The sequence below is a fragment of the Chelonoidis abingdonii genome, chromosome 6, assembly GCF_003597395.2.
Source record: "Chelonoidis abingdonii isolate Lonesome George chromosome 6, CheloAbing_2.0, whole genome shotgun sequence".
Taxonomy (NCBI): Eukaryota; Metazoa; Chordata; order Testudines; family Testudinidae; genus Chelonoidis; species Chelonoidis abingdonii.
The window spans coordinates 48087561-48100879 of NC_133774.1; the positions used below are offsets into that span (position 1 = coordinate 48087561).

At 40.2% G+C, this 13319-nt stretch overlaps 1 protein-coding gene across 1 annotated transcript; it reads right to left on the bottom strand.

Annotated features, from left to right (window-relative positions):
- Positions 1-6127: 6127 nt before the first annotated feature.
- S100Z (S100 calcium binding protein Z) lies at positions 6128-8934 on the bottom strand. Its single transcript, XM_032774388.2, has 2 exons — positions 8779-8934; positions 6128-6761 (listed from the first exon to the last, which is right to left on the bottom strand). The coding sequence occupies exons 1-2, from the start codon at positions 8917-8919 to the stop codon at positions 6591-6593; spliced, it is 312 nt and encodes a 103-aa protein (XP_032630279.1). The 5' UTR covers positions 8920-8934; the 3' UTR covers positions 6128-6590.
- Positions 8935-13319: the final 4385 nt, after the last annotated feature.

A 13319-nucleotide genomic window follows, 5' to 3' on the forward strand; every position in this document is an offset into this window, starting at 1 on the left:
GAGTGAGCTAGTTTAGAAAATAAATTACCAGATAATAAACAAAAGATTTTCTCTCATTTCGTATTATGTGGCAGAAGCAAGATAAAGTTCACACTGTTACTGATTTTTCTGCCAAACAATATACTACTGTGCAACATACTTAATTATCTTTGCAAGAAAGAATTCATTTATTGTTAAACTGTCAATCAAAAATGTTGTTAAGACAGGCATATGATGCCACATCACCATATAACAAATCTTTCTGTCTGTCAAGAGCCTTAATGTACATGGATCTGATTGCAGATTCAGGTTTGTGACCGATCTTTCAGCCATCATCTTCAGGCCTAAATCTGCGAGTAGCTGAGCGACTCCTGCTAGGTAATGAACTTGAGAAAAGGGTTGCCACCTCTAAGGAAAAAAACTCCAGGACATCTGGGATAAAACTGGACATCTGGCCAAATGTACCGAGCACTCTTACAGCTCTGACAGCTACCTCAAAAAAGGGACAAACCTGGGAAAACCTGGACAGCTGGCAACCCTACCTGGGACTAACATATCTCAACTTGACTATACATGCCGCATGAAGGAGACTCCCTCTATCACCAGGGAGAAGAGAATCCTTCTCTGCCAGGTTTCTCTTTTGTTGGTACTGCAGCATAGGGACTGCTATAATCTGCAATGGAGAAGTGCCTTTTGCGTTGGTTGAGGTGATGAAGGTGGATCTGTATAACTACAAATGAGCTGGAAATCCCCCTCTTCCATTCTGTCCACAGTCTAGCTCCAACCCCAGCTTCATGCTCACATGATTGGATCCTCCACTAGATGAACTCTTGGTGCATGAAACTGTAAATCCATTACAATGGCTGCCCACATCTTCCCCCCACCCAGACCCCCACACACTTTGCACAGCAGAAGAACTACACCCATTCTGCTGCGTTCAGGCCCTTTGGTAGCTGCAGAGGCACCACTTAGCAAACAAGTAGCCCTGAGTGAGGAATAGTCCCTTTGCCTTTGGAGGAAATGTTTGTCTTTGAAATAAGAACATTTTAAAATAATGGATTGTGCATGCTGTGATCACTATTATTATTACCTGCAGAGAGAAATACCAACATGCATTTCCCCAAATATTTGCTTCTCTGCTTATATAACTATACAACTGCTTAAACATCAGAAGGGTGAAGTAACATACTGAGAGAATGACTATACCCAGAGGCTCAGTTTTTCTGGTCTAGACAAGCTGCATTTAAAGCAGAACTGGGCAGGAGGTAGGAGGAGAGACAAAAGTGGGTTTATGCCATCTCTGGGACTGCTAGAGCCTGGGGATTGCTGAGGGCCTGTTCCCTTCCTCCTCCCCCCCCGGAGCAACTCAGAGGAGCTTTAGGTTTGTAGAGGAGAAAGAAAACTTGAAGTTGCCTATTCAGTCCTCTTTTCTAGAATCACCCTCGAAACAGATTTGTATTTAGGACAAATGACCATGTGACATGAACAAGTGTGATTCAGCAGCATTATGTACAAAAACACAAATTCTGAAGGGCCAGATTCTGATACTGTCACACTGCATAGTACTCCATGAATGTTCTCATTGAAATGAATGGTATCACTCGTGGAGTAAGGTGCTCCTCAGCATAGGTAAAGGTATCGGATACCAGCCTGAAATGAAGTGCAGCATGGCTCCCTACCTACATAATATCACTAATGAAAATATTTAAAGGCTTGATGATGTTTCAGCTCACATTTCTTGACCATGAAAAAATTGATCAAATGAATCCTAAGCACACACTGTAATCAATACTAACTCACTATAGCGTGTATTCTCACTTGCATAACGAATTCATTTCCCAGCATGGTATCTCCTATGTTGTATTGAAGATGTCCCTTGAACGAGTGCTGCAGCAGCTACATGTCTGAAATAATAAAATGATCCCATGTATTTAATTTTTAACTATTTCTTTAATTACTCAATGGAATGCAATTACTAAGAATTCTATCTATTGGAAACTGTCAATAGGAAAAATCTGCCGTGATCTCTTTAACAGCTCATTACTTCTTCCCCCTACAGCTCCAGGCTTTTTTTTACCATTCAAACACCAGGTTGCTCTTGTTTATGGCTGAAAGCTATTGTTGTCATATGATGGTTATTCCACAGTTGACCTTGAACACTAATACCTCCTGAGCCATTTGACACCTCCAAGCTGCAGCAGAATAAAGGAGGTGTTGCCTTATGATAGATTTACTGGTTAAATCAGTACCTGAAGGGACTGCTCCATTTCAAAATAGTCATTGTTACACTGATGTCACCAAGCAGCTTATCGAGATCTCTGATTGGATACAGTATTTGAGGATGTTAAAAGGTTATTTACACAGATTTGTAGCACAACAGAATGCATTAATCCAGTTATTTCCCTGACTGGTACTTAAAGTGTCATTGGAACTGAAATAAAGGTAAATGTCACTGTCTGGAGGTTTCAAGGCAATGCAATTGGTCTTCTAAATATCTGTTATCTATGCGTAATACAAAAAGAACCTCACAATAGCTAGGAAGGAGCTTGCTTGACATCACTGTAAAATTTGATCGACCTCAAATGTAACTATAAAAATATTAGACTATAAACAGTTCTTTACTTTTCTATTAATTTTCCAGATAGACTCTGATTAAAGGTATCTTTTTAGTTTGTGTTAATTAGGTGTCTTCCCTGGAGCTGACAGAGTTTGGAAAAACACATGTAGCACGTTCACCTTTCAATTTAAAAAAAAAGGTCTCTCAATTCTTGAATTTAGGGCAAATTTAATTAACTTCAACAGATAAATCTTCAGTCTTAAGCGCACTCTTTCTCACTGGTCTCACTAATAGAAAGCATAGCGCTGTCATGTCCAAAGCAAAGTAGTAATGATTTTAACCTTCCTTTTCGAGAGGCCATGGAAGGATCTCTCATCCAACATTATGGCTGGCATAATGGCTACCATGCCACTCCTCTCCCTGCAGCTTGCACAGGAGTTGTGGCCAAAGACATGGAGCATGGCTGAGACTTCACTGCTTTCTGGCAATCCCCAGCTGCCCTAATGGTCCTTGGTGGGGACTGATAGCTGATATAAATACACCCCTGGGGACTGGACCAGAATACAATTAGCCCAGAGTTAGGGATGGCAAAAGTGGCTTAAATCCCTCCTGAGGTGTGCTATACCACTTTGTTTTCTGGTATTGAATAAGCTTCAGGCTATTTTCTCCCCTGTCTGTTTGGTCTTAAGACTGAGCTCAGTAAAGGGCTTTTTTAAAAGTTGATAGAACTTGACAGTTGTCTTTGCAATAAGAACTGTCTAGTGATTTACAGGGTTTATCCAGCATTTGTTGTCTCTAATCTGGAATAAATACGATTTGAGTCATTCTCTGAATCACACAAAGTTCATGTGCAAGACAGCCCCATTCACAAGAAGTTCATGCCACGCTGATCTCCTTGTAAATTCTAATCATTAGATTATTTCATTGAATGACTCCATCATGACTGCCATCTCCCATTAGCAGTAGGTTCACATCATGGCTAAGTGTGACATGGCATAATTCTCATCAGAGTCCAGTTTGCTTCTTTTTCAGTATTTAATTAGAGAATGCCACAGGGTTTGTCAGTTTTCCCAGCTTTGAGGATTTATTTCAAAGGCCTCCTAGTTAAAACTAGTAGTGGGTAAACTAGCTTCCGGCTAATATTACTTGACCCAGGAAATAATTAAGTTCAGTGTGACCTGGTCTAAAGATTTACACTGAGCTCCTCACTGGAGGAAGGGGAAGGACTAGAGGGACCAGTAATGTTTTGGAGAACCCAGAGGTGACCATAGCAGAGGTACTTTGTGTGAGCCTAAAAACCCCTCAATGTCAGCTGGCAAGGGGGTTACAAGAATATACTGATGTATGTATGTACATTCCAGATCATTAAAGAATATTGTGTGAGGTCTTAAATGAAAGCCAGGATCACACCGATCATTAACAGCACTATGAAATGGATGTGCAGATAAATGCAAGGAATTATGTATGTATGCTGAAAATGTGTTCCTAAAGTTTGTATCAAGGCAAAGTTGGCAAATAGGTTTTTCTGCCAGATAAAAGATGATTATTCACCTATCACTTTGTTGATATGTAAATTAAGCATTGTAAGCCAACACAATGGAAACCTCATTTACATAGACGATAATGGGGGCATGTGATATCACTAGAAAGGCAACACACTGCAGAATAAGTTACAGGGGGTTGTCTTGACTCTGGGTATTGATGATGAACTTTGGGGAATATAAGGAGAAAGCAAAGAAGACACTTCCTTATCCTGCACTTTGTAAGTAGTCAGGCAGTACAATTACATTCATGAAAACAGCATCATAACCAACAGTGGTTGAAACACTGCAAAGGAGATTTGCTGGGAGAGAAACTTCTTTAAAGAGAAGGTTAGCCTACTTAGTTCAGGTTAATCTCTAGAAAGCGTGTTATGATTTTGTTTTATACATAACCACTCGTTTCCACAAACCTTACTTGCTATTCCTTGAATCTTTGATGAGTTTATTATCACTGTTTACTATTCACTATTATATCTATCAGTGCTGTGGTGTGATACAAGGAGGTGATCCTGAGTTGAATCATACAAGCTGCCATGTACACTGTTCCCATGGGAGTAGCAAACCTAGTATTTCTGAGAGTAAATTTCAGTGGATAAAGGGCTGGACAATACAGTAGAACATTTTAAAGGGGCTTGAGGCCCGGAGTGCACCTGTTGCTAACCTGCAAGGAAAAAGTAAAGGCTGGCATAGCCTAAAGGAGAGTGCTTGAGTAGCTAACAGGCTAGTAGTATCAGGGAGCTGACACCCACTTAAGCATATGTACATCTCCCTTTCGCTGGAGGCAAGGGGGTAACAAGCTGACCCTCAGTACCCTAAGCACTGTCACACCTTGATTTTCCAAATAATGCTTCCCTGCTGTCATTGCGGGCTCACGAAAATGAGACTGACATGTAAGTGAGGGGGCAAGAAATCACCAGAGACACAAAATAAAAAAATTGGTAGTCACTTTTTTTTGCCATTCACCCACAGTGAATCCTCAGTGAATCCTATATAAATGTCAGTCATAGAATCACTAAACACATTGCAAAGAGGGGCAGCACATTCAGCTTCTGCTATCCCTGGACAGCCTCCGGCATTGCATGACAAGACATCTGGCGGTGATAGATTTCTTCTTCAGAGATGCCAGCTGCCCCAGACATGGCTGATGCTCTCCTAAATTACAGAATGCTACTTTGATAAAGGCTTAGGTAATTGTAATGCTATATTATGTAACAAAAATCATATGAATATTAGATTCACTATCGAAAGGTGTGTGAGGTTTGGGGAGGTAGAGATAAGTCAGTTACACCATTATTAGGTCATGCCCAGCCAAACAGTATCTGAAGTGACTTTTTTTCCCCCATACACAAAGAGCAAATCATGCAGTCTTAAGCCAGATGTCTTTTATTGTAGACTGAGGAAAACAAGGAAGGAAGAAAACGTAAATATAAAGTCACTGTGAGGGGAAAAACAGAGTGTCTGCGCCCTCTGGCAAGATCCTCCAACCACAACTCCTCCAGCAGGCCTCCAAAGACTCCTCCCATTTAATGATGCAGCACAAAGAAAACAGAATCACATGGCCTTATTTACATCTCTTCTGAAGACTTACTTCTTCCACCCCTCCTATTAGCAATCAGCTGACAAAGTCCTCTACTCATTTATTTAAATAATTTATCCTCTGCCTGAACTCTTTTATGCTGAGAGAAGGGGTGGAACAGAGTGGCAGAACACAATAGAACTGAAGCTGGGCAAGACTGGGAAGCTGAAGGAAGCCATGCATTCTGTCCAAATGGATGGGAGGCAGGCATGACTGCATCCTACCAGTGCAAGTGAAAGGAGGGCTTGAGAAATGAAAACAGAGAAGAAGGTGGCCCAAATTGAGCAGAACTGGTCCAAAAAATCATCCTTTTTTGCCTGCCAAAAAATAGAGTTTTCAACAGGACACTTCAATATTAAATTAAATATTCAGTTCAAAACTCAATGAAAGTTTTCATTACATTTCATTTCAAATTTTCCCATTCAAAAATTGTGTCAAATGAAATTCCCATCACCCCCAATTTTTTTTAAAAAAAAATAACCCATTTTTCATCAGGAAAATTTTGTGTATGAAAAATTTGAACCAGCTCTAAAAGTCAGACAGCAAACTGTAGTTTCCAGAGGAATATATGCCAGTGGAGGGGGCATCACACTAGATGTGGGGCAGGTAGATGCAAAAGGAGTGAATACAGGTAGGAGAGTGAAAACTCAGAAACTCAAGTCAAGTGAACTATCTTCTGGAGCTCTTGCCTCAGGGAAGTGATAAATGCATGATGTAAAAGCAGAAAATAAATCTAGGAAGATACTTAGGGATAGATTCTCAGGTGGTGAAAATCAATATGGGCCCATTGAAGTCAGCAGAGACCTGCTGCTTTACACCAACTGACGACCTGGTCCTTACAATTTAACAACATTAACATGACTTAGTTTGCAGTCACAAAATGCCGATGAGTGCTAACTAAGCATGATTCAGTTACATTTGTGTCTCAGTGGTTCATTTACTTATCATTTCCAGTTTCCTTTTGCTTTAGCCGTTCCTCCAAGAAGTCATTGCATGCTACAGTCAAAGCAGCAACCAGAATGACAAATTCATTAAAATCCACTTCATTGTCTTTATTGGTATCCAGATCTTTCATGATCTTATCAACTAGCTGGGGATCCTTTTGGCACTAGAAAGAAAAAAAGAAAACTAAAAAAACAACAGATTTGTTGACCTTCAGTTTGATGTTTCTTAAATGTAGTTAGGCTTGGCAGAACTCCATTTTTATTTTTTATAATTTGACTGATTTCAGTTTATTTTTAAACATTTTTCCATTTGTATCTATTTACATTTTCTCATTGTGCACAATTATGTTTAAGCATTTTGTTCTATGTTTATCAATTTAAATGTTCGCAGGTATGGGATATTATGGAGACGGTCAGACAAAAATTATTAAACCACAGTAAATGATGTTAATGTTCAAAGAGATTAAGCTTTACACCAGTTAAAGCACAAACTGTCAACCTCGCATGTCAAAATATACCCAGGAAGCATCCTTAAATCAAATTCTTATAAGTTCTCAAAAAACATTTTTCTTACTGTGCCTAGCTGTAACTTTTTATTATTATCAATAGAAAAATAATTTTTCTTTGGTTTGTGTGTGTATGGTGAAATTGATGATTACCAACATGTATTGATGAAAATCTAATCCTTCCAAGCCTAAATATAATCTGCCTGGATATTATTTGTATAACAATCATAAAATGTGTTTCATTTGCTTGAACATACACACGCTAAACCCACAAGCCTTCCAGGAATTCTTTTCACATGTACTGTATCTTTAACTATTTCAATGTCTCCAATCTGTACTCAGTTTAACAAGAAAATGACTTAACTGTGGTGCACATCTTGAATGTATAGTTCTGGTATTTCATAGTACAATTCAGTAATGTGCTAAAAATGTAAGTAGCATCAATTCCTTCAATCTATTCTAAAAATTAAAAATGAAGGTGCTATGTGAAATTTTCATTAAAAGTGTCAGTATATTAATATTAACTGGGTTAAAAGCATACCGCCAGGTTTTCAAAAGAGCTCAGGAACAAATAAGCACTTAAATGAAGCAACCAGATTTGGGGAGCTGTCGAGTGAAAATCTGGCTCATCTTTATTTTAAAATAGCAACTATATCAATGTTGTTTGGGGTTTTTTTTAAATGCTATTTATAATTTCAAGAGGTTATTTATATAGGACCAGATAATGCCTTCTTTTGTCACAATTGGTAGAACCTTACTTAGCAAGTATGGGTCCTACTCAATATGAGTAAGGGCAACAGAATCTTCCCATAATAATAAATCAATAGGCAGGATTAAAAAGAAAATCCAGTCCAAGAAATTTCATAAATTGATTTAAAATAATCCTGCTGTTATTGTTAAAGACCACAGAATTGTTAGGATTACTAAAATACAGAGAATCAATTACGTACTAGATTCCATAAGAATTTCAGTCTGAATAATTTAAGAACACAACGGAGGTGCATAAATAAATTCAAATCAGCAATGACTGTGAGAGCTCTTCTCAGCACTACCTCTGTTCAGTACAGATAGGGAGCTATATTTGGAACTTACAGGATTGCCAATAAACCTGTGAAGAAATGTGTGCCATACAACTGTAAGCCTGAAGAAGCCCTAAAAGAGCATGAAACATTCCTGACGCTGATCGCAATCAGTCTGCCTATGTTTGGGACTGCACAGTCATTTCCATTCACTACACTTAAAACTATCACTCTCCTCCTGAAAACGATATACCTGTATTGTATCCCAATTTTGCTGAGGGCTAGTCTACACTCAGTTCTAACTAAATTGATTAAAACTGATTTAACTAAATCATTTTTTCTACTATTTCTAGATTGTATGTGGCACTGATGTTCAAATATACAGCTGAAGAATCAGTGACTTACTTGGTTTTCATCATTCGTGACTAGTGGTTCAAAGCAAAGGTGCATATTTTAATATACTCATCAAACAAGACACTTGATATTAGCGCTTTGTCTTTGGCTCCATAAATACAGTTGTCATTTGATTGTATAGTTTAGATGCTGTAACAGCATGGATTTGATTGTATAAGGAAATGCTCTTCCAGAGTCCTTCAGTAGCTATTTCCCTCACCCACTAAACCTTAATTTAAAGAGATGTAGAAACTGCCTCTTACTGAAAGGAAATCAGTGAGTTCGCTGGTAAGGAACTGTTTGAGATCTCCTTTATTCAGTTTGTATTTGTCCCCTTCTTTGCCTGAATAATGGTGAAAAATCTTGATCAAGGTGTCCATAGCATTCTCCAGCTGTGTAGGCATATTGTGGAGTGGAACAGCTCTAGGACAGAGAACAAAATCATTGGTATTGTATATGAATTATATAGAACTCAAGCATGTGAGGAGATGGAGAGCTGCCTGGTACAGCTGTAAAACAGAAGCTGTCATAAATAAAAAAAATTATTCATTTGATCCATACAATCAAATGGTGGCTTACACCATTAGACTATGATATTAAAACAAAACATTGTACTGCAGACATCATAGATTAGCTCTGGAAAATAAATGTGAAGGGTTAAACAAAAGATCTACTGTGCATCCAGTATGATCAACAGGAAAACATTTGTACAGCAAGTTGAAACCACAGGCATAAAGAAAGCATATTACACCAGTACATAATCTCCTACCTGTTCAACCAAAAGAGTATTGTCAACAAGTAATGATAGCTAAGTCGTACTCACATTTATACTGAGAGCTCCCCACAACACACCGATTTCCCTGATGCTCAGAGGGAAATCACCAATCATAGCAGATTCAAATGCTGGAGCATCAGCTTTCACTTTATTGGTTCTTACTGTTTTTTAAGTCACCTGGAATGAACAGGTGTGAGCTTCTGTCCCCAAGTGGCCTTCCAGGGCCTAGCTTCAGTGAGCATTCTGTAAAGAGAAGAGCGATTGTATCATTAAAACAGAAGAGGGTGGAAATACAGTTAGTTGCTAGGAAGCTGAGAATTGGGAAAATAACTAAAAATAAAGATCAGGTGAAGCAAAATTAGAAATGACAATGACAAAGTAACTCCCTCCAAATAAAACCACAATCTAATCTAATCTAATCTGTGTGCATTTCTAAAGCAGCACACCTTAATGTCCAGGCACTTGGTCCTGGTCAAAGAGGGAGAGGTAATTCTTAGGTAGCTAAGGCCAGTCCTATGGAAGGCTTTGATTATCAGGACCAGAGGCTCTGAACTGGGCTCTGTACTCATTGGGGAGCCAGACCAGAGAGAGGAGCTCACGTGATGATGCATAATCTGTGTGCCAGTAGATAACTGCTGGCTTTGGTTATCATTTGGAGCTTTTTCAATGTGTTTTGGCTTCACTTGCATCAGTATGGTGAGAGAGACGAATGTAAAAGAATGTAGCACAGGAAGAGAATACCCACTAGGTATTGGGGTGAATGGAATAGAAATTACAGAACCATAGATGGTAGGGTTGAAGAGACCTCAGGAGTCATCTAGTTCATCCCCTGCTCAAATCAGGACCAATACCAGACCTAAATCATCCCAGCCAGGGCTTTGTCAGACGGGCCTTAAAAAACTCTAAGGATGCAGAATTCCACCACCTCCCTAGGTAAACCCATTCCAGTGCTTCACCACCTCCTAGTGAATAGTGTTTTCCTAATATCCAACCTAAGCCCTCTCCCCTTCAACTTGAGACATTGCTTCTTGTTCTGTTTCAGTCTGCCACCATCTCTTTGACCGGACCTCCCATGTAATCTATGTTCCAGTGGACCATGACACTGCTTGCCTATCGGGAGAAGGGGAAGGCTTGTGAAGTGGTAGAAGACAAAGCTTGTACAGCAGTAAGACCTGCATTTATCAGCTCGCCTCCCCCAGAGCCCCCCCCAAGAGAAAATTCACCCACAGGCCCCACCACCTGTCAGAACTAAATACAAAAACTCATTTCATGTACTTAGTTTCTCTTTCTCTCTCTCTGGCACACAAAATTAAACAAGCACAGAATGCTATGTATAAATCCAACTATTTCTCCTACAGCCTAGGAAGAAATAGAGAGAGACTGTTATCGCATTTCTATTTTAAATTGGTGTGAGGCACTCATTATACTACAATGATGGGAAGCCACATAAGCATCTTGATAGATAGATGTTCATTTTCATCTGCCTGCCTCCTTTGCCATCAGGGCAAGGTGCTCCCATTCTCTTTGATTGTATCTACTTGAAAAAATCAATGTAAATATATGGGGCTCAGTTGTGCGCTATTAGACTAAGACCCACAATGGGGGAGGGGGTACCCCATCCCAGCAGGGATTCGAGGAGGCACCTACTGTGTAGAGGGCTCTCACCTTGTACCCATACTTTTGCATGGAATGTAGATGTGCTCCACTCCATGGCAACTATCCACTTGCTCTCCCCTTTTGGGGTGGCTAAACACCCACAGGGTTCTACGGGAGGGCAGCCTGGTGATGTCGTTACCTGTGATTATACAGCTCTTTGTCATAAATCTGGGTACTGTGAGGAGGATCATTCCATTTACTCACCGCTGTTGAGATGGTGCAGAAGGATAGGGGAGCAGCCAGGGCCATTCAGGCTTGTATCTTCCTGTGATAACTAATACCTACATCATTGTTCAGAAATGTGTATTAATCAAGACAAATAAAAACACCTGAATAAGACTATTAAATAAACAGCAGAAGTTAAGAGCTGCTGCATCCACAAATAAAGGGTACTGAAAACTGTGGAACATCCACAGTCGAATATAAAATTCAGCATGTATCTCTCTAAACCACATTCACCATCTAGCTACTGAATATTGTAAATTCGATTAGCTAAGCAGAGAAAGCAACGGGTATAACTTTCAGATGAGAGGTATAAACTTTCAGCACCCACCCCCATCAGGACATGAGAGAGGAAGTTATATCTGTCTTTTCCCTGACACCAGCTCAATAATTTATACAATGCTATAATCTGCATAGCCCCTTCCAGTACTCTGACTACTTCAGGTTAGCTATTGTTTAAGAAACTCTTTATTCCATAGGGCTGGTTTATATTTAATAGCATGATCAGCTGTGCCAAAGCTCTCTTGTTAAAAGATTCTTTTCATTTGTTTCCCAAGAAAATGTTATGAATTTGCTTGGCTCTTCTGTTAGAGAAATCCTGTAAGATGCTGAATACTCTTCCCTTCCAGGGGGCTTCAATGAAAGTGGAGGATGCTCAGTGCCATTCAGGATCAGGCTCCAGAGCAGTGGCTCTCAACCTTTCCCCCTAGTTTCACCTCACTTAAAAACTACTTGCTTACAAAAATCAGACATAAAAATACAAAAGTATCGCAGCACGCTGTTACTGAAAAATTGCTTACTTTCTGATTTTTACCATATACTTATAAAATAAACCAACTGGAATATAAATATTGTACTTATATTTCAGTGTACAGTACATAGAGCAAAATAAACAAGTTATTGTCTGTATGAAATTTTAGTTTGTACTGACTTTCTTGGTGCTTTTTTATGTAGCCTTTTATAAAACTAGGCAAGTATCTAGACGAGTTGATGTGCCTCTGGAAGATCTCTGCGTACTCCCAGGGGTACGTGTACCCCTGCTTGAGAACCGCTGCCCTAGAAAATTAGATGGTTACCCCAAATTAATAGAAATCAATGGATTGCTTTCACCTTCCTTTCAAGCTGCATTACCTGCTCTGTTTTAATACAGGCTGCACTGTATTTTGCTAGCTAATGACAGCCCACTGAAGTCAATGGAAAGGTTCCCAATGGGATCAGGCCTTATATAAATTCCCTTCATAGCTGATGAGCAAACTTTATCTCATCTTCCTGACCTATAAATCAGAAATAAAAGGAAACACAGCCTGATTTCCTGGCTTAGCTAATATAGCTCCAGCATTTAAGACCTATCCCCTTCATGTTCTGTGTGCTCCTTTCAGACAGTCCCAGTCCTTCCCTCCTCCCAGCAGCTGAAAACTAAGAGGAACTTGATCCTGCTCTTAAATATGGAAATACATTCTGTAAAATCCATTGCTGTCCAAGACGTAGTGGCAAGTTTAGAAGTGTTTTCATAATAGATGGTATGACTAGTATATGTTGGTCCACCATATAGGGCCAGATTCTGTGCCCCTTACCCATGCTGGATAGTATATTACTGCACAAATAGCCCATCTGACTTCCATGGGGCTACACATGTAGGGTAAGATTGGCCCTTGTCCACACTTGTGCAGAGGTACTGGAGGCTTAAGGTACTCCTCTACTCTTCTGTGTGGGCTATGACATGGTGGGCCCCAGAATGGGGGAAGACCAGCCTTTGTGGGGGGCCACTCCTTCCTCTTCCACACAAGTAGCCATATAATGGGTGAAGTCTTGGCTCCACGTGCTTCCCCACAACCTGCTGGCTAGCACAATGGAGCTGTGGCAGCGGGAGGAGCATAGTGCTCTTGGCAGGGCTAGCTTTAGGCCTATTCCACCAATTCCCCCGAATCGGGCCCCGCGCCTAAGAGGGCCCCGCACCCAGTGCGAATCCCTTCCCTGGCAAGTGGTACCTTTTTAATTTTTACTCACCTGGAGGCACTTCGGATCTTCAGCGGCGGGTCCTTCACTTGCTCTGGGTCTTTGGTGGAATTTCGGTGGGGAGTCCTTCAGTGCCGCCGAAGACCTGGAGCGAGTGAGGGACCCACCGCCGAAGTGCCACCGAAGACTCAGAGC